Source organism: Narcine bancroftii, chromosome 4 (genome assembly GCF_036971445.1).
Source record: "Narcine bancroftii isolate sNarBan1 chromosome 4, sNarBan1.hap1, whole genome shotgun sequence".
Taxonomy (NCBI): domain Eukaryota; kingdom Metazoa; phylum Chordata; class Chondrichthyes; order Torpediniformes; family Narcinidae; genus Narcine; species Narcine bancroftii.
In genome coordinates, this window is record NC_091472.1 from 43974223 (window position 1) to 43996763 (window position 22541).

General features: G+C 40.5%; 1 protein-coding gene and 1 long non-coding RNA gene across 2 annotated transcripts in view; one reads left to right on the forward strand and one right to left on the reverse strand.

Annotated features, from left to right (window-relative positions):
• LOC138760508 (uncharacterized) overlaps positions 1-7447 on the reverse strand; it is a 43885-nt gene extending 36438 nt beyond the window's left edge. The window contains exons 1-2 of the long non-coding RNA XR_011355670.1: positions 7207-7447; positions 4880-4943 (exon numbers count right to left, since the gene is read on the reverse strand). This is a non-coding gene — a long non-coding RNA (uncharacterized lncRNA). The remainder of the gene's footprint in view (positions 1-4879; positions 4944-7206) is intronic.
• Positions 7327-20360, forward strand: cox7a2l (cytochrome c oxidase subunit 7A2 like). Its single transcript, XM_069931137.1, has 3 exons — positions 7327-7455; positions 17059-17193; positions 19623-20360. Exons 1-3 carry the CDS (start codon positions 7384-7386, stop codon positions 19761-19763), a joined length of 348 nt encoding a protein of 115 aa, XP_069787238.1. The 5' UTR covers positions 7327-7383; the 3' UTR covers positions 19764-20360.
• Positions 20361-22541: the final 2181 nt, after the last annotated feature.

Consider the following 22541-nt stretch of genomic DNA (forward strand, 5'->3'; position numbering starts at 1 on the left):
TGGAGTTCAATCTGGATCAATGTGAGGTGATACATTTTGGAAGGACAAACCAGAAGGCTGAGTACAGGGTTGATGGTTGGTTACTTAAGAGTGTGGATGAACAGAGGGATGCTGCACAGGTTGATAGGATAGTTAAGAAGGTCTATTGGATGCTGGGATTCATTAATAGGGGGATTAATTTCAAGGATGGAGAGGTCATATTGCAACTCTATAAAACTCTGGTGAGATCACATTTGGAGTATTGTGTTCAGTTCTGGTCACCTCATTATAGGAAGGATGTGGAAGCTAAGGAGAGGGTGCAGAGGAAATTTACCAAGATGTTACCTGGATTGAAAAATAAGTCTTATGAGGCAAGATTAGCAGAGCTGGGACTTTTGGGAGCATAGAAGGATGAGGGAAGATGTAATAGAGGTCTCTAAGATTTGAGAGGCATAGATAGGGTAGACAGCCAGCACCTGTTTCCCACAGCAGGAATAGCAAAAAAACCTATAGGACATGTGCACAAAGTTAAGAAAGGGAGTCATCAGGGGTATGTCTTTTTTTATATACACAAAGAGTTGTGAGTGCCTGGAATGCCTTGCCAGGGATGGTGGTGGAGGCTGAAACATTAGGGGCATTTAAGAGACTCTTAGACAGGCATATGGATGGAAGTAAAGTAGAGGGTTATGGGCTAGGGAGTGTTTAGTACTTAAAAAAAAAAGGAATATATAGGTTGGCACAACATTGAGGGCTGAAAGGCCTGTATTGTGCTGTAGTGTTGTATCTTTCTGATGGAGGAGGGGTAAGCAGCTCTTCCCGAACCTGGTGGTGCAAATCTTGTGGCATCTTTACTCTTTCCTGAGGGAAGCAGCGAGAACAGACCATGTGCTGTGTGATGTGGATGCTTGGTGATTGCTGTTGCTCTCTGTAGATTTTATCAATTGTGGAGAGGGTTTTGTCTGTGATAATATTGGATTGTACTTTCCACTACATCTGTAAAAGTTTGCCAAGATTTTTGATGTCAATACCAACCTTCCAAGGATGTAGAGGTGTTATCATGCTTTCTTCACGATGGCATTAATTGGGATGGATCCAGGAAAAGTCCTCTTACAGAGTGACACCCATGAATTTAAATTTGTGCACCTTCTCCACTTCTGATTCCCCCATTATTCACTGGATTGTACACCTCTGTTTTCCCCTTCCTAAAGCCCACAATCAGCCCATTAGTTTTGGTGACATTGGTGCAAGGTTGTTGTTGGTGCACCATTCAGCCAAGTTTCCTATCTCCCTTCTACATGGTGACTCATCGCCCCTTTTTATTCAGCCCACTACCGTGGTATTGACAGTGAATTTGTAAATGGTGTGATTGTTGTACCGTGCCATACAGTCATAGGTGTGTAGCAAGTAGAGCAGGGGGCTAAGACCCAGCCCTGTGGTGCTCTGGTACTGACAGAGATTGTGGAGAAGATGTTCTTACCAATCCCCACTCATTGTGGCCTAGAGGTGAGGAAATCCAGGATCCATTACACAATGGGGTGTCAAATCTCAGGTCTTTGAGTTTGATCAATTTTGAAGGGTTGATGGTGTTGAAAGCCAAACTGTAGTCAATAAAGCCTTGCAGATTTTGCCTCTTTAGGCAAAGGCGAGGAGAAGGCAACTCGGATTTCAAATCCCCAGCCTCAGCTCGCCCAGCCTTCAGTACCTGGAAAGGGCCCCAGCTATGGGCAAATAGCATATGTCAGTCTGGCAGCAGGGGATGGCAGCTGTGACAGAGCGCAGGAAACAGTTTCTATAGCAGTCTGCAGGAGCAAAATCGGTGGGCGAAGGATCCGCAAGGACAACGGCCAACGAACATGGACTTGAAACGGACCACTGCGGGGAAATCCTCCGTCACTCTGGCTGTTGGTACCTCGTACTCTGCCAGGCTCAGTGGCGTGGGATCCAGAGGGAGGCGTTTGTCCTGGTCAAGCGCTCGCCTCCAAGTCCTTGCCCCGGTACACGGTGGCTAAAGCTGAAAAGCTACAAGGCACCGTGTTCACCTTCGCTTGCGAAGGGAGGGGCCATGGATGGGATGGAGTCAATAAAAATCATCCTGACATATGCATATTTGCAGTCCAGGTGTTCCAAGGCTTTGTGTAGAGCCAGTGAGATGGCATCTGCCAGAGCCCTGTTGCTACCACAGGCAAAATGGAACAGATCCATGTTGCTGCTCAGACAGGGGCTGATATGCTGCAACATCCACCTTCCAAAACCTTCAATGTTGATGTGAGTGCTACTGGTTGATAATCATTTAGGCAGGTTACCACATTCTTTTTGGGCACTGGTACAAATGACACCAATTTCAAACAGGTGGGTAGTACACACTGCTGGAGTGAATTGTGGAAGCTATCTGTGAATATATTGGCAAGTTGGTCAGCACAGATACGGACTGGATGCTTTCCTCAGATTTGCTCTCCTGAAGATAGCCCGAATCATCCTCGTATATGGCCAGGAGAGGATCATCAAGGTACCTGGGGGTGTGCAGAGGTGGTTCTTCCCTGTTACTGTGGTGTGGAAGGAATTGAGTTCATTTGCGAGTGAAGCTTTGCTGTCTCCTATTGCATTAGATTTGGTTTTGTAGCAGGTTACGTCATTTTGGCCCCGTTACAATTGTCGGGTATCTGTTGTTGTTTCCACTTTCATCTAGAAACACTGCTTTGCCCAATGGCTTTCTACAGACCATATCTGCTCCTTCTGACATGATCTGGATATCAATGCCTGTGATTTGGCAGTCAGCAGGTTCCAATTTCATTGTTCATCCAGGGCTTCTAGTTGGGGAAACCCTGAACAATTTGGTGGGGACACACTTGTGCACAGCTGTTTTGATCAAATCTGTGATGGCCCTGATGTAATCATTCATCCTCAGTTCTGTTCATGAACACCATTAAATCTACTGACTCAAGGAAGTTCTATAACTGTTCTTCAGCCTCTTGTGACCACCTTCTATCTGTCCTGATCTCTGGAGCCTCTCTTTTTCAGCTGTCTGTAGGCATAAGGAGCACAGCCAGGTGATCTGACTTGCTAAAATGAGATCTCAGGAAAGAATGGTAGCCTTCCTTAACTTGGTGTAATGGTGATCGAGTGTGCTGGGACCTCTGGTAAAACAGGTTACATACTGCTGGTAGTTGGGCAGGATTCTCTTGCGACAGGCCTGGTTAAAGTCACAAACTAACATTTGTAGTGTGTCGGGGTGGGCTGTCTTTTGTTTACTGACCACCTCATGAAGCTCTGCAAGTGCGTTTGTAATTGGCATCAGGAGGGATATAAACTTCAGTGAGAATCACTGATGAGAATTCTCAGTTTAGATACAGTAGAATCGTCTTCATTTAATTGAGATTTTCTCTAAGAAAGTCAAGCAGCCGGTATTATCAAGGAAGCACATCCGGCTCCCTCTCTTTTTGCCAGAATCCAAGTTCCAATCCAATCTGTGAATGATGATACCTTCTGGTCAGATAGCGGGTTCTCGGTCTCAGTTCTGTCTCACCTGTATCTGATAAAGCAGCCTTTATAGATTGATAAAGCAGCCTTCATATTTACTCCATTATTGCCCTTATTTAAGTTGAAGACACTAGTTTTGGTTCCCTGCCACTCATTTTCAAAAGGGCAGCATGGTTCGCAAAGCGATTAGCACATCATTATTACAGTACCAGGGACACGGGTTCAAATCTGGCACTGTCTGTAAGGAGTTTGTACATTCTCCCTGTATTTGAGATGGTTTTCTCCGGTTTCTTTCACCTTTCAAAAATGTATGGGGATTGTATGGTATATTTAGGGGGGCACAGGCTCGTGGGCTGGAAGGATTCTTTTACATCTAGATTTCAATTATTCCCTCTTAGAGAAACCCAAAAATTCTTATTAATTCTTCCTCATAATATAGAACATTGAGCAGTACAGCATAGACACAGATCTTTGGCTAATTATGTCTGCCCTGAGCATGATGCCAAATTATTAACGTCAAACTATTCCTGAATATTTATATTTATCTTGTCTATTTGCAGGTTACCCAATTAAAAATAGCATCTTCCTTGGTTCTATTGTGACACTTTTGGCAGTTTGGCTCATCCATACGTAGATTAAAATCTCCCCATGACAATTTGTAGTTCCCTTCAGACCTTCCCAGGAAATTACCTCATTTACACTCTACCTTATGGAGAGGCCACATTTTGGGGATGGTAAATGACACAGAAGAGAATAACAAGGAACATAGGAAGTAGGAACAGGAGTAGGCCAAAAATGGCCCATCGAGCCTGCTCCGCCATTCAATACGATCATGGCTGATCTAATTTATGACCTAACTCCACATACCTGCCTTCTCCCCATATCCCCTAATTCCTCTATGTAAAAGCAATATCACATTTTTTAAAAAAAGGATATGGAGCACTGGTGAAAGTAAGAGTAAGGTGAACATAGGCAGCAGAGTCCAAAATTTTAGAGTTATTGAAAGAAGTTAAATGCTATTACATGGTATCATAGTTATTTTAAGGTGCTAATACTAATTTATATTCCTATTTTGTTCTTCATTTTTACTGTCTTCTAAGATTTCAGGTGCAAAAATGGTCTTGATGTCTGTGCAAAAATGGTCTTGGTGTCTGTGCAAAAATGGTCTCGGTGTCTGTGCAAAGACCCAGTTGTTATGCTCCAAACGTGCCACTCCTATTTGGTCATTATCAATTTTACTCTGGCTTCAAAATTGGAATTTACTTGGCAAAGCAAAAATATGCGCAAAGAACCATAGACCACTACAGCACAGAAACAGGCCCCTTCAGCCCTTCTAGTCTGTGCTAACCACTCTTTAGTCCTGTCCATAAAAAGCAGGAAAGTGTTGTCAACAGTGTTTGTTTGTTAAATGGCAATTACTTACCAATACCTCTTCAGTTTGAATTATGCCAGAATAACTCATTTCCAGATCGTTATTATATCTAGGTCTAAACAGAAAATAAGATCAATTCCAGAGGTGTGATGTGAGTGAATGCCCGACATCAAATGTGCTATCCATGGATGGACCTAAGTCGCTGAGAATTCAGGTGAATATCAAACTCTTCAGTGGTTTGAGCCATATTTGAATCAAGCAAAGACAATACAAATGCAACCCATTTCTGATTGCAGACATGTTAATAAACAAAATACTGAAACACTCCACAGATTAAAAAAATGCAGATTTTGAAAACCTGAAATAAAAACATGAAATGATGGAAGCACTCAGCAAGTCAGGCAGCATTTGTGGAAAAGGAAAGAGGGATAACATTTCAGATTAAAGACCCTTGTTAGTACTGGGAAAGAGAGAAAACAAGTTGCAGGGAAGATGGGAAAAAGGAGAGGATATCTACTTGTTCTTTAAACGGAGACCCAAAGAGTTCTCCCCTGCCAATACACTCACTTGCCTGGCTGAATTTATTTTCACATTCCATGCCATGTGCTGCAGCTCCATTCACATTCTCCATATCAAAGATATAGCTATAAAAAATTGCATTGACCCAAACTACACCTGGCTTGTTAATGAATATGCAGCCTGGATATGTTTGTTGCAGTGCTGGAGGGCCCTTTTTCACAGCTATTTTTCATGTACAGTTAGGGCTGCATTTCTGTTGCTTCCCACTCTCATACTGAACTATAACATTTCATTATTTTCAGTGACAATTTCTATCCTCCTGTTAACTTTACATCTCTGACTCTTCTGTTTCATTTCTCAATCTCTGACTGCCTTTCTCAGAGGACAAGCTGGCAACAAACATCCTTTGCAAGTCAACAGATTGCCACAGCTTTTTCAGATAGACTTCCCCTGACTCTGCTTAGTATAATGACCACCTGCTGTACTCCCAGTTCCTGTTGTGTTTGTTCAAATTATGAAATGTTCTACACAGGCCTCTCCTATCATGTCTTTCTTTATCCTGAATTTCCATAACCAAGTAAATTGGTTTTCTCTTTTTTTTAGAAAACCCATTTCTGCATTTGTGGATCCATCTGTGATATTGGCCCAACTTTTCTCTCACTATTGCAACTCTCCCCACCCCTCCCACAATTTACCCACCACATCAAGTCTACACTTTACTGCGATGGAATATTTTGGAATGTTTTTGGGAGATAAATTGGGAAAAGTAGAGAAGGTTACATACATACACACATTTTAAAATGGATCTTATTTGAAATACTGGAGATTTCATATTCACAGTGACTTTACAAAAGTTATGAAGAATTCTATGGAGATTTCACAAGTGGATGTTAATTGAAGTGAATGAATTGACTATTGTCTTTAAAAGCCACAGCAAGAGACAGGCCATCTCCTAATACCTCTTCACAGAAAGATATTTGAGAGGTTATTGTTTACCTAAAACAACAGATGAACCTCAAGAAGGTCAGAGGGTTTTGCAACTGAGAGAGAGAAGGACATGCTGCCTGGCAATTTGAGTCTTAAAAGAGAGAGAGAGAGAGAAGCTGTAACAAGCCAGGAGAAGCTTGTTGGAACTGAAACAGAAGCTCCAGAATGGTGGATGGCTGGAAGTGTTATCTGTCTGATGTTTCTCTTGGAATAAGGGGAACAGAAAGGAACTCTGTGTGTAGGCTGAAAGAAAGAGGTTATCATCTGGAGAACCCTGATGGAGCAAATTTCATCAGCAAGACATTGAGGTGACTAATGGTGGTGCCTCAGTTGTGGAAATCCTGGAACAACACATCTCTCTCTGCAAACCTTCCTGAGCAGTAAATACCTTTTGAGCACCAAAGTCTGGTGAACTTCATACATGTTAAATTCTGTGCACAGTATAAGAATTGGCTGCAACCAGAGAACTTGGAAGGAGAAGTGAGATTGAACTAGGAACCAAAGAACTTTTCTTAATTTTACACACACATTACATACACGTGCCCTTAGAATTGGAAGGGGGTTAAGTTGGGTGAGTTAAGTTAATAGTGATGTTAAAGGATGATTCTGTTTTCATGTTTAAAGATAATTAAAAACAACTTTAGTTTAAGTCACCATTTGTCGTGGTGAATATCTATTGCTGCTGGGTTTTGGGGTCCAATGGGCTCGTTGCAGTACCAATAATAGGAATCTTTTTTGTCCTGTCCATTCCTCCCCCATCTTTCCTGCGTTAAAACGAACGCTTTCCCAGGTAGTTCCCAATAAGATGCTAACTGGCCTGCTGACAAACTTTCAGCATTCGACTACCAAGTACATTGAGTTCGTTAACTTACATCCCAATGCGTCTGATCCTAAAACAAATGGCTTCAGGAATGCGATGTCAGGGATCTCTGCGCTTTTAGAGTGGACGAACAGCCAGGCACCAGAGCGGACACCTGGATGACGTCAGAGCCGGGCAGCCTGACGAGGGAGGTCTTCTCGGAGCCGGGGGAGAGAGAGAGGAACGGGCCATGTTCTACAAGTTTGACGGGTTCTCGCAGAGGCTGAGCGGTGGGGTCGGTCCTGCCGCCTACAGTCCACAGGTAACGGGGCGGTGGGGTCGGCCCTGCCGCCTACAGTCCACAGGGAGCGGGGCGGTGGGGTCGGCCCTGCCGCCTATAGTCCACAGGTAACGGGGCGGTGGGGTCGGCCCTGCCGCCTACAGTCCACAGGTAACGGGGCGGTGGGGTCGGCCCTGCCCACGGGCGGTGGGGTCGGCCCTGCCGCCTACAGTCCACAGGTAACGGGGCGGTGGGGTCGGCCCTGCCGCCTAGGGCGGTGGGGTCGGCCCTGCCGCCTACAGTCCACAGGGAGCGGGGCGGTGGGGTTCTGTGAGTGGTGCAGCTCCGTGGACGCCCGGAGCCGAGGTGCCCGCTCTCACCTTGCCTGGTCCCCGCGGCTCACAAGGTCGTTTGGGCGTCTTCTCCTCAGCGCCTGCACGACGTGAATGTCCTTGCCACCGCTTCAGGACCGGTCGGTGCGGGCTCACTGGAGGCTGAAAACCTACCATGCGGCACCAAGAGGAGACTCGTGAGATGTCCCTGATTAATTTTTATGGCGGTGGGTCTCATCCATTCAAGGCCGAGTAGGAAACTCTCATCAGGCCATAAACGAAATTCCTGAAGAAACTAAGCAGGTTTCACAACATCAATCAGAAGTAAAAGGCAGTCTATGTTTCAGCCTTTTGTCTAAACCCTGGGGAGAAAAGTGCAATTTAAAAAAAAATGGGAACAGATGTGGGTGTGACCCCTCCAGCTTCCCTGTCATTCAATATGATTGTGACTAATCTACTCCAGTCTTTTCCTCTTCAGTAGCCCTCCATTCTCTGATTTTGTAAAAAGGTACTGTTCCTTATGTAACTATCTAGCCATTACATTGGGTGGAGGTAGAGAATTGCAGATATTCACTATTCTCTTGATAAGAAGTTTTAAATAGTTAAAATTCAAAGTTGAGATATTTTCAGAGTACATACAGGACATCGCACGCAACCCTGAGATTCTTTTCCTGTGGGCTAAACAGAATTTCCACTTTTTGGTAGTGCAAAAGAAAAACTTCATGCAAGAAAAGTAAACAAACTGTGCAATGCGGGCAAAAATAAAGATTCAGTAATAATGTGCAAAGTGAGAGTCTTTAAATGAGTCCGATTGAGTTTGTTGTTCAGATGGTGGAGGCTAGCAATTGTCCCAGAACCTGGTGGTATGAGTTTTGTGACCCCAGCAGTGAGAAAAGAGCGTGTCCTGGGTGCTGTCGATCCTTGATCCTTACTGATTGCTGCTGCACTCTGATGTCGATTTTCTCAATTGTGGGGAGAGTTTTGCTGTGGGTTGTACTTTCTACTGAACATTTGTAGAAGTTTGCTAAGGTTTTTGATGACATTACCAAACCTCCACAAATTCCTGAGTATATGGAAGCACTGACGTGCTTTCTTCATGATAACATTTGTGTGTTGGGTCCAGGAAAGATCCTCCGAGATTGTGACTGTCAAGAATTTAAATTTGTGCACCCTCTCCCCCTCTGATTTCCTTCAATGTTCATTGGATTTTGCACCTCTGGTTTTCCCTTCCTAAAGTCCACAATCATCTCCTCAATTTTGTTGACATTAAGTGCAAGCTTGTTGTTAGTGCACCATTTAGCCAAGTTTTCAATCTCTTTCCTCCTGTATGCTGACTCATCACCCCTTGTTCAATATTTACCCATTGGTGAATGGAGGCATGTTAATATTCACCAGATTGTGCCCCCTTTATAGTCTTGTATGTTAAAGAAGATCACCACTTTCTTCTATTTGGAAGAATATGGATTGGATTTTTTAAATTGTAAATGATCATTCATCTTTTTCTTCCCAGTGAATTCTGCCTCCAATATTGGTATATGCTTCCTTAAATAAGTGTGTGGTACTCTGAGTCTGGTTGTATGCTTTACAATTGTAAACATAGTAGTCTTTCGGAACTCCAACTCACCTTTCCCTCAGAAACCTTTTGCAGCACTTTCCGGCTGATCTTTTGTGATTTTGTACATGAACTTTACGATGTATCTTATTCATCTGCAATTTCTGCATAATCTCGCATTTTCCCTGTTTTCATCAGGTCTCCTAGTTTCAAAAACAACAAGGGCAGTAAGTGTTGGTCTTGCTGGTGATGCCACATCCAGAAAAATGAATAAATAAAAATAATTGTAAATGATTTTATTTGAATCCAAATTGAAGACAGTTTTGGTTGAAGCTATGTGACTTCTCAGTCCGTTGCTGAGATAGCTATAGTTATCAGTACCTGATATGCCATAAACAAGGACTGGTCTTGTATCATACTATAGCTTTTATTAACAGAAGAAACCACCTCTACTGTCCAGTGGGATAAGTTGCACCATCTGTTATACCAGTAGGGTGGAGCCAATCTACAGTCATAAACAATAGCAAGCAGTCAGCATAATACATTCAGCATGTCACATAAGCAGTTGGCATAATCACTAATTCACCCCCCCCAAAAAAAATTAACCAATTTTAAGTAATAAAAGAAAAAAGGAATCAAAGGGTTAAAAGCACCACCAAAGAAGAGATAAAATCAGAAGTGGGTTTGAAAAAAAATCTGAGAAATGCAGCAATTAAAACTTATCGTAAGTAAGCCATTGGGGTGGCCTTGAGACTCTGAGACCAATGCAAAACAACTGGAGAAGCTGCTTTTTTGGCAGATAAGTGATTGGTAGCAGGTGTTATTTGGGGTAAGTCTCTGTGTGTTACAAACTGAATATCAGGGTCAGAGACATGCTGTTCTGAGGAGGGCAAAGGGAGATTAGTGGTAGTGGGAAAAAAGGTTAGAAGCTGCAGGCAGAACCCATGGCAAAGCAAGATCCTTGAAGGAAACTGTGTCCTGTCTCCCATCAGGAAAAACAATTTAAGTATATTGCGGGTTAGCATGAATCAGTTGTACGCACTCAACTAATGGATCCACTTTGCTCTGTCTAACATGCTTTCTCAGTAAAACTCCAGGTCTAGAAAGCCAGGCCAGCATGATTGATAAATTCTTTGACTTTCTGGGAAAAGAAAACAAACGCTGATGAGGTGTTTCATTAGTTGACGTGCAAAGTAAGGTACGGATAGAGTTCAAAGCTTCTTCCCAGCGGCTGGCGGGGAGACCCTTAGATTTGAGTGCCAAGGTAACAGGTTTCCAGATTGTACCATTGCTGCGTTCAACTTGCCCATTCGAGGGTTATAACTGGTAGTGTGACTTGTGGTGATGCTTCTGTCAAGAAGATATTGCCGAAACTCCGAGCTCATAAAGGCTGAACCTTTGTCGCTATGAATGAAATTCGGATAATGAAAAAACTAAAAATGGAATCAAGACATCTAGTTACAGAACCAGCAGAAACACCAGTACAAGGGATAGCAAAAGGGAAATGAGAGAATTCATCATTAACAGAAAGTAAACATTTCTATTATTTGAAGGCAGTGGCCCTTTAAAATCTACACTGAGGCGTGCAAAGAGTCTAGAAGCTTTGATCAATGAGGAAGGTGAGGGTTTGTAATAATGTGGTTTGCTTCAGCACAGACAGGGCCTTGTCCAGTTGGGCTTTTCACATCCTAATATATAGCGCAAATTGAGAGATTTCACATAGTGATAAAATCTTGTGACCCCTGGGTGGCACAGTTCTTCATGATGAAATTTTAATCGGTCTAGCTGCAGATTCGCACAAGTTGCGCGAAAGAGAGCATCAGGAGGATCATTGAATTTTCCTGGACGATAGAGTACCTCATAGTCATAGGTAGAAAGTTCGATGCACCATCGCATAATCTTATCATTTTTAATCTTGCTCTTCAATTTAATGTTGAATATGAAGGCAACAGATTTCTGATCAGTTAACAAAGTGAATTTACTGCCAGCTAAGAAGTGTCTCCAGTAGCAGATAGCTTCTATAATAGCTCGTGCTTCCTTTTCAATGGATGAGTGTTTTAATTCTGGCCCACGTAATGTGCAAGAAAGGAAGGCTACAGATTTGCCTGCTTGATTTAGTGTGGCAGCTAGAGCAAAATCAGATGCATCCGATTCCACTTGAAAAGGTAAATTCTCATCAATTGCAGACATGGAGGCCCTGGCTATATCCTGTTTAATGTTTTCAAAGGCTTGGAGGACCTCATTACTCAAAGGAAAATTGATGGTTTTAAAAAGAGGTTGCGATTTGCCAGTGTAGTTTGGTACCCACTGAGTGTAATGGAAGAAAAACCCTAAACAACACTTGAGGTCCTTTTGCGTTGTTGGAGGGGGCAGCTCCATGAGTGGTCACATTCTCTCTGGATCCGGACTGATTCCTCCTTTGCTTACCACATAGCCTAATATCAGCAGGCTCTTCATGCGGTACACACATTTGTCATTATTCAGGGTTAAATGCAAGATTTTGGTTATTTGGAGAATAGATCATGATCATTCAAGTCTTTGCCACAGATGGAAACATTGTCCAGATAAGGAAAAGTGGCCTGCAACTTATAGGTATCCACTAGCCTAACTATCTCTCTTTGATAAACGGATACCCCGTTAGTGACGCCAAAAGGAATTCTCTTAAACTGGCAAAGTTTGCCATCTGCCTCAAAAGCAGTAAACTGTCTTTCATCCTTATGGATGGGAACTTGGTGTTAAGCTGATTTCAGATCAATAGTAGAGTATATCTCGTTTTGGGCAAATTGAATAACCATGTCTGAAATGCGATGCAGGGGTAAGCATCTAGTTGAGTGTACCAGTTTATAGTTTGGCTATAATCCACGACCATTCTAGGTTTCGCGCCATTTCTGACCACTACTGCTTGAGCGCGCCAATGACCTGTGCTGTGCTCAATGACATTTTCCTTTAACAAACACTTAACCTCATCTTTAATAAAGTCTTTTTTTACTGTAGTGCCTACTTTTTGTAACTATAGACTTACAATCCAAGGTCAAATTAATGAAGAGATGAGGGGGATAAATTTTTAGTGTGGACAAACCACACAACTTCTTTGACAAGACGGTGATGGATGGAAAAGGGCCATTAAATGCCAATATGATACTTTACATTTGGCATTAGAAGTCTAGACCCAGAAGCATTGGAGTACAGAAATCTTGAAGTCAGTATATTCATTGTCATGTATTTTAAAATTAATTTTACAATAATTTGTTGTATCTTGTTCTAGTCCCAAGCAAGCCATCATGATTGTGCACTTAGACGGGTATAACACAAGATTTAGTGCTCTAGCGGTCAAAGGGTGAATGTAACTGTCTGTACTGCCTGAATCAAATAAACAGTTAATAGGCTGCCCATTAACCTCCGCTTTCATCGTGGCCGGCTGCAAATCGTAGGATTTATCTTGATTTACCTTCATGGAAACCAGGATTGGATCTCCTTGTGGCAGTAGCCTGTAGGGCCTCGCCTTGTCACTGGTCGATCCACTGAGTGATTCAGAAGAAGTCGAAGTTGAAGTCGGGCTAGGTGAATCATTGACTCTCCATCTTAGCTTTGTGGTGCTTGAGCGCTTCTTCTTCTTCTTCTGCTCGCCACGAGTGCCAGATGTTGTCTCTCTAGCTTGGCAAGCTCTGTTCCAATGGCCCTTCTTCCTGAAGTTGGCACAGGTATCTTGCTGTGCGGGGTACTGGTTATGGGCATCTAGTGCCGAGCCGCAGAAGTAGCACTTCGGGGACCGGCTTTTGTGCCATGGTTTCGAAGTGCTCAGTAGTGAATCTTCACTACGGGTTGATCTGAAGGGAGCTGCTTCGGCACTTCTCCTTTGCTCATATGCTTTCGCCCCTTGTCGCGCAGTTAGAGGCATCTTCGCTTGTTGCAGAGCCACATTAAAGGTCAAGCCTGGAGTCTCCAGTAGACATTGTCCAACATATCCTGATTCCAGACAGCTTATGAATGTGTCTAACATCCGGAACTCGCTGTGGGCGTCAGCCGTGACAGCAGCGCAGGCACAGTCTCTGAATAGCCCTTTCAGGGTAAGCGCGAAAACATCTACGCTCTCAGCTGCTTGTTATTTCCGAATGTGAAGCTGGTATCTTGCGAACAGGGTGTTCTGAGGCCTATAATAATAGGCTCTAAGGAGATTCACTGCATTCTGATAGCCAGCCACCTCTCTGACCACCTCCGAGTAGAGCCAAGAAATGGACCATTTTCTCAGCGTTTTGCACAACATTGTTCTTTCGCATGTATGCTTCAAAACACTGGAGCCAGTGGTAGAACTTTTCTCCGGCTTGGGTGGCATCTTGATCCATCTCGAGTCTTACAGGTTTCAATTTTCTTCTGTTAATAAAATTGATATACCCTAAGCAAGGACCAGACTTGTATCATACTTTATTAACAGAAGAATCCACCTCTACTGACCAGTGGGATAAGTTGCGCCATCTGTTATATCAGTAGGGTGGAGCCAATCTACAGTCATAACCAATAGCAAGCAGTCAGTATAATACATTACATCACTACATTACCAGTTATGGTGAATCTGCACCTTCACATCATTCAAAACAAGCTACATCAGCTTTACCACACAGCCCCTCTGTTAGGCACTGACGTTGTCCAATTTCAACACTTCACTTCCATAAATGATACTCATTGCATCGTAACATTCAAGTCTTAAATCAAGATTGTTACAAGCTTTGAAAATGTTAAAATAAATTTAATTTGTTTGGAACTGGTAAATATATTCCTGTTTTTGTTACTTTTAGTCTGCACTGAGAGCTTTTAATGTGTCTCTAAGTAACTTTTATACAAGATAAACTATACAATGAAATACAGGTACTCCCTGACCTGCGACCTATGCAACTTGCGTCCATCCGCACAGGCAACTGAAAATTTGTTAAAAATAAATAAAGAAAAAATATTAAATTTATGTAGTTTATGTTGTATTTGACAAACTATAACAGGGATACAGGGCGTGTAAGAGCCAAAATATGCATTCTTGTTAATCAGTGTCCTGGGGTACATAGGCTGGGCGCGGGCATTTGATTCCTGTGCATGTTTGCTTACTGGAGTTCGATTGGACCAACTACACGAACCTACCGTGCATGCGCTTACCAAAGACTCAAACATGCACACAGGAATCAAGTTGGCCGCGTCCAGCCTACAGACCCCAGGACACCGACTAACAAGGTAAGTATGCACATTTTGGCTCTTGCATGCCCTGTATCCCTGTTATTGTCAAATACAACATAAACCGCATAAATTTAATATTTTTTCTTTCTTTTTTTAAACACAAACACATACTTCCGATTATGCATCCATTCCAAGATGCGACCAATCCTTTGGTCAGGAATACGGTTGTAATTCTGTAGACTAGAGTTTAATAGTTCCTAACAAAAAAAAACCTAGAATTACCAATGATACATTTGCTGTGAGGGCTCAATTCCTTTGCTAACTAGATCCCATGTAAAATTTCAAGTTTGCATTTAGAGATGAGTTTGGAGAGCCGTAATTGTTTTGTGAAGTTTTTGCTGAACTTTCCAGTTTAGTTGGGATTGTTGATCTTGAATAGGAAATAAAAAGAGAAATAGTTTTGAACCAGAGAACATTACAGCACAGAAAACAGATCCTTTGGCCCTTCTAGTCTGTGCAGAACTATTATTTTAATAAAACATAATGCTGGAGAAGATCTGCATGTCCCACAGCGTAAAGGTTCCATTATTGTCACCTAATACTGTATTTAGAATGTAACATAATGAAATGTTTTGACTTTTGTCTTCCGTAAGACAGACAGAGAATCAGCACTTTTTACAACGCCTTCACATGTAACCAATTGGAAAATACCCCATTTTAATGTGATCGTTGAGGTCCATAAAATGGTATCGCAAAAAAAAAACAGGGATGCGCTAAGTCAGTGTTCAAACTGACCCAATATTGACCTAGCATCCTAAAACACCCCTATTTTAGTCCTATTTGACCTGTGTTTTGCAGGCTTAACTTCTAGCAAGTAAATCACCTATGAATTAAATAATTCTGGAATAAATCATTGTTGTTTCAGTAGAAATTAAAACTCAAATTAATTTTTAGTAAAGTTTTTTAATAAACAAAACAACAAATGAAAACATTCAAGAATATTAGCAATCATCATTTACAGTTTATTTTATAAAAAAGTGATCGCGTGTTCCTTGCTTGAACATAGCATGTCGCTGGCTGTGAGCAAAATCTAGAATGCTTTTGAGTTGCCAAATTTTTATGGATTTTGCATGTGGTGTTCTTGCAGGGTAAGAAACACTGATCTTTCTGTCATGGCTTACTAGGTTGCCAGCTGGTGGATGTGCAGGATAGTTGTCAAGCAAAAAAAAAGCTTTGAGTTCTAGCTTTTGTTTGTGCATATGATAGCAGGGACAAAAGATTTGTGAAACCAATCCTCTAAGATGACATTTGGCATCCAAACATTGCTGCTATGCGTGTATTCAAACGATAACGCCTTCATGTTGACATGGTGGAAAGGGTGTGAGCGAGATTTGCCAATCATGAGTGATTTCAACTTTTGTGTTCCAGTTTTGTTTACACAAAACAACAATGTCACGCGATCTTTGCTGGTAGTTTGTTCCATTTTGATCTTAAAAAATGAAAACACGAAGTTAATTCAGTTCTGGAAAGTGAAAAAAGACTCATCACATTATATCCAACTTCACGTTAAATCGGAGCACGTAAAATTGAGGTTTCACTGTATGTTTTATAAGGCAAGGTTAGCAGAGCTAGGGCTTTTCTCTTCGAGCAAAGGATGAGATGTGACTTAATAGAGGTCTACAAGATTGAGATGCAAAGATAGCCAGTCCCTTTTTCCCAGGGCACGAGTAGCAGGGCAGGGCAGAGGACACCTGTAAGGGAGGAAATTTAGGGGAGGCATCAGGAGTAAGTTTTTTTTTACATAGAGTTGTAGGTGGCTGGAATGCATTACCAGGGATCATAGTGGAGGCTGGAACAATAGGCATTTAAAAGATTCTTAGACTGGCACATATTTGAATGAAAATAGAGAAATATGAGGTTAGGATGGTTTAGTTTTTTTTATTAGTATATATAGGTTGGCTCAGCATCATGGGCAGTAGTGTCTTTTATGTGCTTTAATGTTAAAGTTTCAGGCCTGAGCCCTTATGATCAATATGTAGGCAGGCACTTGGGGGCACACCAGGGCAAACAGCTATGTACATGAAGTCATCCGGGGCCCTTATTCTGCTTAGTCGCATGGACCTGCACTCAGTCCATAATCCCTCCCATCCTTGAACCTGACCAATTTTTTCTTAAATGTTAAAAATGAGCCTGCATTTATACTACTTCTCATGTTCTCATGTTCCCCCTAAACTTCTCCCTTTTCCCCTTAATCCATGTCCTCTGGTTTGTAGCTGGAGAAGAAAAATCTATCCGGTGGAGATGCTGAAATGTTCCAAATGACTTTACTAGTTTGTCCTTTTCTGAATATTTTCTGAGTGAAGAGCTTTCTTGGCACTGTGGCCACTTTGGAAGACAAGTTCTAAATCAGAACCTGATTGCCTTTCTTTGTAAGGCAAAGTTGAATGTTCATTTGAATTAATGTGAATATGAATTTAATGATCATTTGACCTCCTATCCCAACAGTATCCATGATTAATTTTTGTGGCCATAAGTCAAAAGAGCTTTTTTCTGTAAATTATGCAAATAATCCAACCTAACTTTGTTTCATCATGTGCACAGGGATTGAAGCCTCTAGTTTCCTTAGAACCTCCCACATTGATATTTGCAAGTCCGACAAAAGTCGTATCGGAATCGGGGGAAGGAGTCCAATTTCTAGGACAAAATAAAGTGCCTGATTTCCAGAAACTTTTTCAGGTAAAATTCTGTAATATCAGAATATTTTTGTTGTTTTTATTTGCAATGTTGGTGCATCTCTTAGGGATTCAAAGTACTTTATCAATCAGAAAGTAGTGAATTTTACAAAGGAAGCTTGATAGTGCGATGAAAGTTGTACATTTAAAATTAAAGCTACAGTGTTTGATTGGATAATTATATGTGTGGCTCAGAAAAACAAAAAAAAATATTGTAAGAATCTGTATGTAATCATTATGGTAAAATGCTTTTCACCTTAAAATTGAAAGGTAACAGATTGCAATCAATAAATTCTTTAATCTTCAAATTTGAGCCAGGTGAGTTGAAATACCACTTTGTTGTGTTTAATATTTTATTACAATAAGGCTCCATTGCATCTTTTAGTTCTTGAATTTCATTCTGTAATTTATAATCTTTTCATTACCAACCATAGACTAGGCACATGTAGGTTGTTGACTTGTTGAAAACACCTTTTAATGTTGATTTTAGTTTATCTTGACTGCACCTTCTCTGTTGTCTTTATAGTTTTAATGATAAAATGGAGACCAAAATGATAAATTGTTGCCTGTGCATAGATATGGTATAGTTTCTTTTCAATTCTTTTCATTAAAGATAAATATTAATCTCCTTTTTAATATGAAATGCAACACTTATTTTATACATTTTGTTTTGTCAAGGCATGGAATAGTATAATGCAACAAAGCCATTTGGGCTATTGTGTCTGCACATGCTCTTTCAGTGAATAATTAACTGCATCCACCCTATTGAATTTTTCTTTCAATTATTCAACCAAAATTAACCATTCGAGTATTTAAAAAAAAATCTTTAGCATACCAAATTAAGTAATCCCTTACTAATCACAGAGCACCTATAGCATAGGGATTACTTAAAATGGTATGTGAGTGGAAACAGTTTGAAAACCATTGATTTAAACTATAATGGCACTTTCAATATGTCTCTCCTCCTTGGATGAGCCTGATTTTTACTCTTTCAACCAAATGTTTTCCACATCATGAAAATTATTGGTATCTTTCTGAATTTCAGATGTACTTCTCGACTGATATTCATAGGTATTGAAATTCGAAGAATACAGGTCAAGACATTGGTGTTGCCTCCTGCACTCATGCAGAACTCATTAGTTCCATAATTTTTTTTCCCACCATCTTCCACCCTGCCTTCAAATTCACCTGGACCATCCAATATTTCTTCCTTTTCTGGATCCCACTGTCTGCATCTCAGGAGAGAGATTTACCACTAAGATGGACCTATAGGCAAAAATGCTTGCCTCTGAGCTATAGATCTTTTTGATTCCTGCATCTTCCATAAACTGATTTGCACAGCTAATTTGAAAACACTTACTTCCATCCTCCTGTAAAATGCCATCCCTTTTTCTCAACTTTTACACCTCTACCTTATCTGTTCTTAAGATTAGGTTTGCTCGAGAGCTTGCGTACTTGCAAGGTAAAATGCCAGTGGATGTGAAGAGATGAGCACACCAGACAGCCCTGAATTTGAACAAATGTGTGTGTTAGGAGAGAGAAACAGGAATTTGTAACTAGCATTGTAATCAAGTTAGAGCTCATGGATATATCAGAGAGTGATGTGTTGGATGCTTCAATCCTTCCAGAAACTTGGTTTCCACTCTTCTGTAATTCAAAGAGCCCTCACATGCATTTCTTCTATTACCCGATAATCTCATTTGAACCCCCATTCTCCATGTACAGAACAGTTTTCTTGTTCCTTGCCTTTCAGCCTTTGTTCATTTCTCTCATCTCCTCCAACTGGTTTCATCTGCTCATCTTCTCCTCATCTGATTCCATCTATTGCTAACTAGCCTCTATCCTACCCCTGCCCCCTTTCTTCCCTTTGTACTACATATACTGACAATCTTTCATGTTCTATCTGAGATCTGTTACAGGATGTGGATTACAGCTGAGGGCTCGGGAAAATCGAATTAACTCACTGTATGGTTCTTACAAAGTAATGTATAGATTATCATGGGTTGAAAACAATTTGAGATAACCTCAGTTAAGTAAATGGAATAGTTGTACACCAAAGGGAAGCATCATCATCAAATTATCTTAAATATCTTTTGTTTTATATATTACAGAAGTAAAAGGAATAGAGATTGACAACCTTTACTTGATTCCTAATTAGGAACTAGAAATTCAATTCATTTTTTTTAAACTTTTTGTACTGTAAGTGCTTATTTAAAAATAACCAGATTTCTTCACTATTATTTAAGTACCATGGTTCTAAAAAGAGAAATTGGTGGAATTGTCACTGATACCTTAATGCATCATTTTGGATATGCATCCCTGAAAATATTGGGTGGCTGGCACATTTTCTTTATGAATATAATTGTTTTGCTAATTTTATGTGCCCTTAATGGTGTCTGTTAATTTAAAGCCGTTATCATCTTTGCACTGCAGAAGTCGGATGGCGTGCCAGTACATCTGAAACGAGGTGTTCCCGATCGACTACTGTACAGGACTACAATGGCATTGACAATTGGAGGGGCCATTTACTGCTTGGTAGCACTCTTTCTGGCAGCTCAACCCAAAAAAAATTGAACAGACTAATTTAAAGAGCCTGGTATTTCTGAAATCCTTAGTACAAAGATTGACATATAACCATTTGCATTGTTGTGATTCATTTGCTGCTTTCAAGTGTTTCTTTTTCCCCTGGTGCACCTCTTTCTCCAATATTTAAGCAGGCATTTTCAGTCGATTTTGTTCTTCAACTATTGTTGAGGATTCCAAAAGCCTAGAGTCCTGCCTTGTAATGGTGAAAATAAAAATAATGATCTGGTTAATTAGAAATTAATCTATTTAGTCTTGGAAAATGTTCAAGAGAATGCATTTTAATGTAAGTAGCTGAATAGTAGGTAATAACCATTTTGAATAGAATGTGCTGCTTTTTTATGGTGGAATATGAATGATTGTCTTTTCACTCCTCCTAAAAGACAAAAGAACTAGAATGTCTGTTATGCCCAAGAGGAAGGCTCATTCATGTTCAGCTTCATTATTGTGAGCTCTGATGTAAATCTTCTTGCTTCTCATTTTGTGTACATTTAAAGGATTTTTCTAAAAAATTATGTTCATGTAAAAATGTGTGATATTTCAATAAATTCAAATGAGTACTGGTAACAAATCTACACCAAAAGATAATGTTGTCAACTCTACTTTTTTTTTGGTTATGATGACCTGATGAATGTTATGAATATTTTTGATCCACTTCAGAAACTTTTTGATCCAAACTACATTTTGCTGTAGCTGGTTAGTGTGTCATTCGTAGCCTTTCTACATCTTTTGTGTGTTTTTTTTTTGTATTTAACTTTTTTATGTAGACAATACATTTACTGAAGCTGTGAATTATTGCTTAATCTGTAGCTAATAATTTCAGTTGAGTCTGATTGGAGGGAAGGGTCAGTATTATAAAATATGCCCTTTAGAAAAATAAATCTCATTAATACAAAAAGACAAACATTATTCAGTTAAACAAGAAAGTCTGCAGATGCTGTGATTGTAGTTCAATACACAGAAGTGCTGGAGAAAGTCAGCAGGTCACTGCATTCTTTACATAGCAAAGCTATGTAAGCAACATTTCAGGGCCTGTGTTTCTCTTGCACTTTTGTGAATTAAACTTTGTTCAGACTTTGGTCTGATTTTATTTTAAATGTGCATCGAATGTGATAAAGTATTCATTTTTGATATTTGCATCTCATAAACACAATGCAAAGTGACTGACACAATGATTGAAAATATCCGTTGATTCCATGTAAGATCTTTACAGAATTGGATTTTACTGACCAGCAGGTGAAACAGGTGATCTTGAATTGAGAATGAAAGTTGTTGATTGTGAACTTTCTGTGCATGAAGATTTTCAGTTATGAATCTGTTGCTGCGATGTTTAAATCATGACGATAGGTCAATTTCGACTTTAAACTTTTGTTTGTAGACTTTGATTTACATCACTTGCAATTGGGAAAGTGAATATTGTGCATGGAAAGTTGCACAATAGATTGGTAAGTATTAGAAATTTTAAAAAAAATATTTTACCTAATTCTATTCATCAAAACTTTTCTCTTTTAACATGATTTTCAGGTTATGTTGCGCATTAGGGTACTCATTCTTGGAAGTGAGTATTTTGCGACGCTTCTTTCACTCCTTTCTTTAATGTGATGAAACATAACCAGACTTTTCATGCAGGGAAAGAGGGAGAATGAATTTATCTTGCACTACAGCTCATTGGTGAAGGATGAATTGTTTCCACTCTGGCCACATTAGAACTTGCAAAACCATTGTGGAAGCACAAGGCTCTTCAATAGGCAGGAAAGGATGTGGCCGTTGAGGCATCTGGGTGGATAGATTGTGCAGTGAACTCCTTCTCCACTTATGCAAAGCTTTTGTGAGCCCTTAATGTATTGGCCTTGAGGTTCTCAATACTATTCTGAATGCTGCTTTTCCACTGAGAGTTCATGGGTTAGAGGTTGCTTGGAAATATGTAATGATTATATTTCTTCAAGCAAACTTTAAGCACAATCTTTATCTCTTTCTGCCTCATAATCTCCCCCTCTGTCAGAGTATGGAATGGAGTGCCTGTTATGGGTGCCATTGTTGAGGCCTGATCAACATAGCTGAGTGAGAGTATCTAGGTCCTAAGTGTTGGAAGTTTTGGCCTGGGAGAAGATCTTGATGTTACTTGTGGCAGTGGCATACTTAAATAAAATTTCAGGGAGATAGAAAGGTGATTACATACAGTAGGATTGTGAACTTGCATCTACCACTTTCACACTCACCACTCTCCGAGTGAAGAAGTTTCCTCTAATGTACCCTTTAAATATTTCACCTTTAACCCTTTGCCCATGGTCTCCAGCTCTTATCTTACCCAATGTCATTGGAAAAAACCTACTCCATCAACAACCCTCATAATTTTGTATTCTATCAAATATACCTCTATCAAATATTCCCTCATTCTTTGACACTCCAAGGAATAAAGTCCTAACCTGTTAAACCTTTCCCTTAGCTCAGCTCTTCAACTCCTAGCAGCATCTTTGTATGAAGAAAAGTGGCAAAAGCTTTATGACCCTATCTACCTGTGACACCACTTTCAAGAAATTGTATAACTGTTGCCCAGATCCCTCTGTTTTACCACAGTATGCAATTGCCCACCATTTACCATGCAAGTTTTTCCCTGGTTTATCCTCCTACTTGACTGCATTACATTCCATCTGTCATTTTGCAGCCTACTTTTCCCAGTTGGTCCAGATCCTGCTGTAAGTTTTTAAAAGCTTTCCTCACTGTCCACTGTACCCCTAATATTTGGGTCAACTACAGATTTGCTGATCC

Bases quoted from the DNA above. Each gene is read 5' to 3' on its own strand.
- cox7a2l (XM_069931137.1), top strand. From the start codon at position 7,384: ATGTTCTACAAGTTTGACGGGTTCTCGCAGAGGCTGAGCGGTGGGGTC. The intron at 7,456-17,058 runs GTAACGGGGCGG...TCATGTGCACAG, and splicing joins CTGCCGCCTACAGTCCACAG to GGATTGAAGCCTCTAGTTTC. The intron at 17,194-19,622 runs GTAAAATTCTGT...TTTGCACTGCAG, and splicing joins ATTTCCAGAAACTTTTTCAG to AAGTCGGATGGCGTGCCAGT.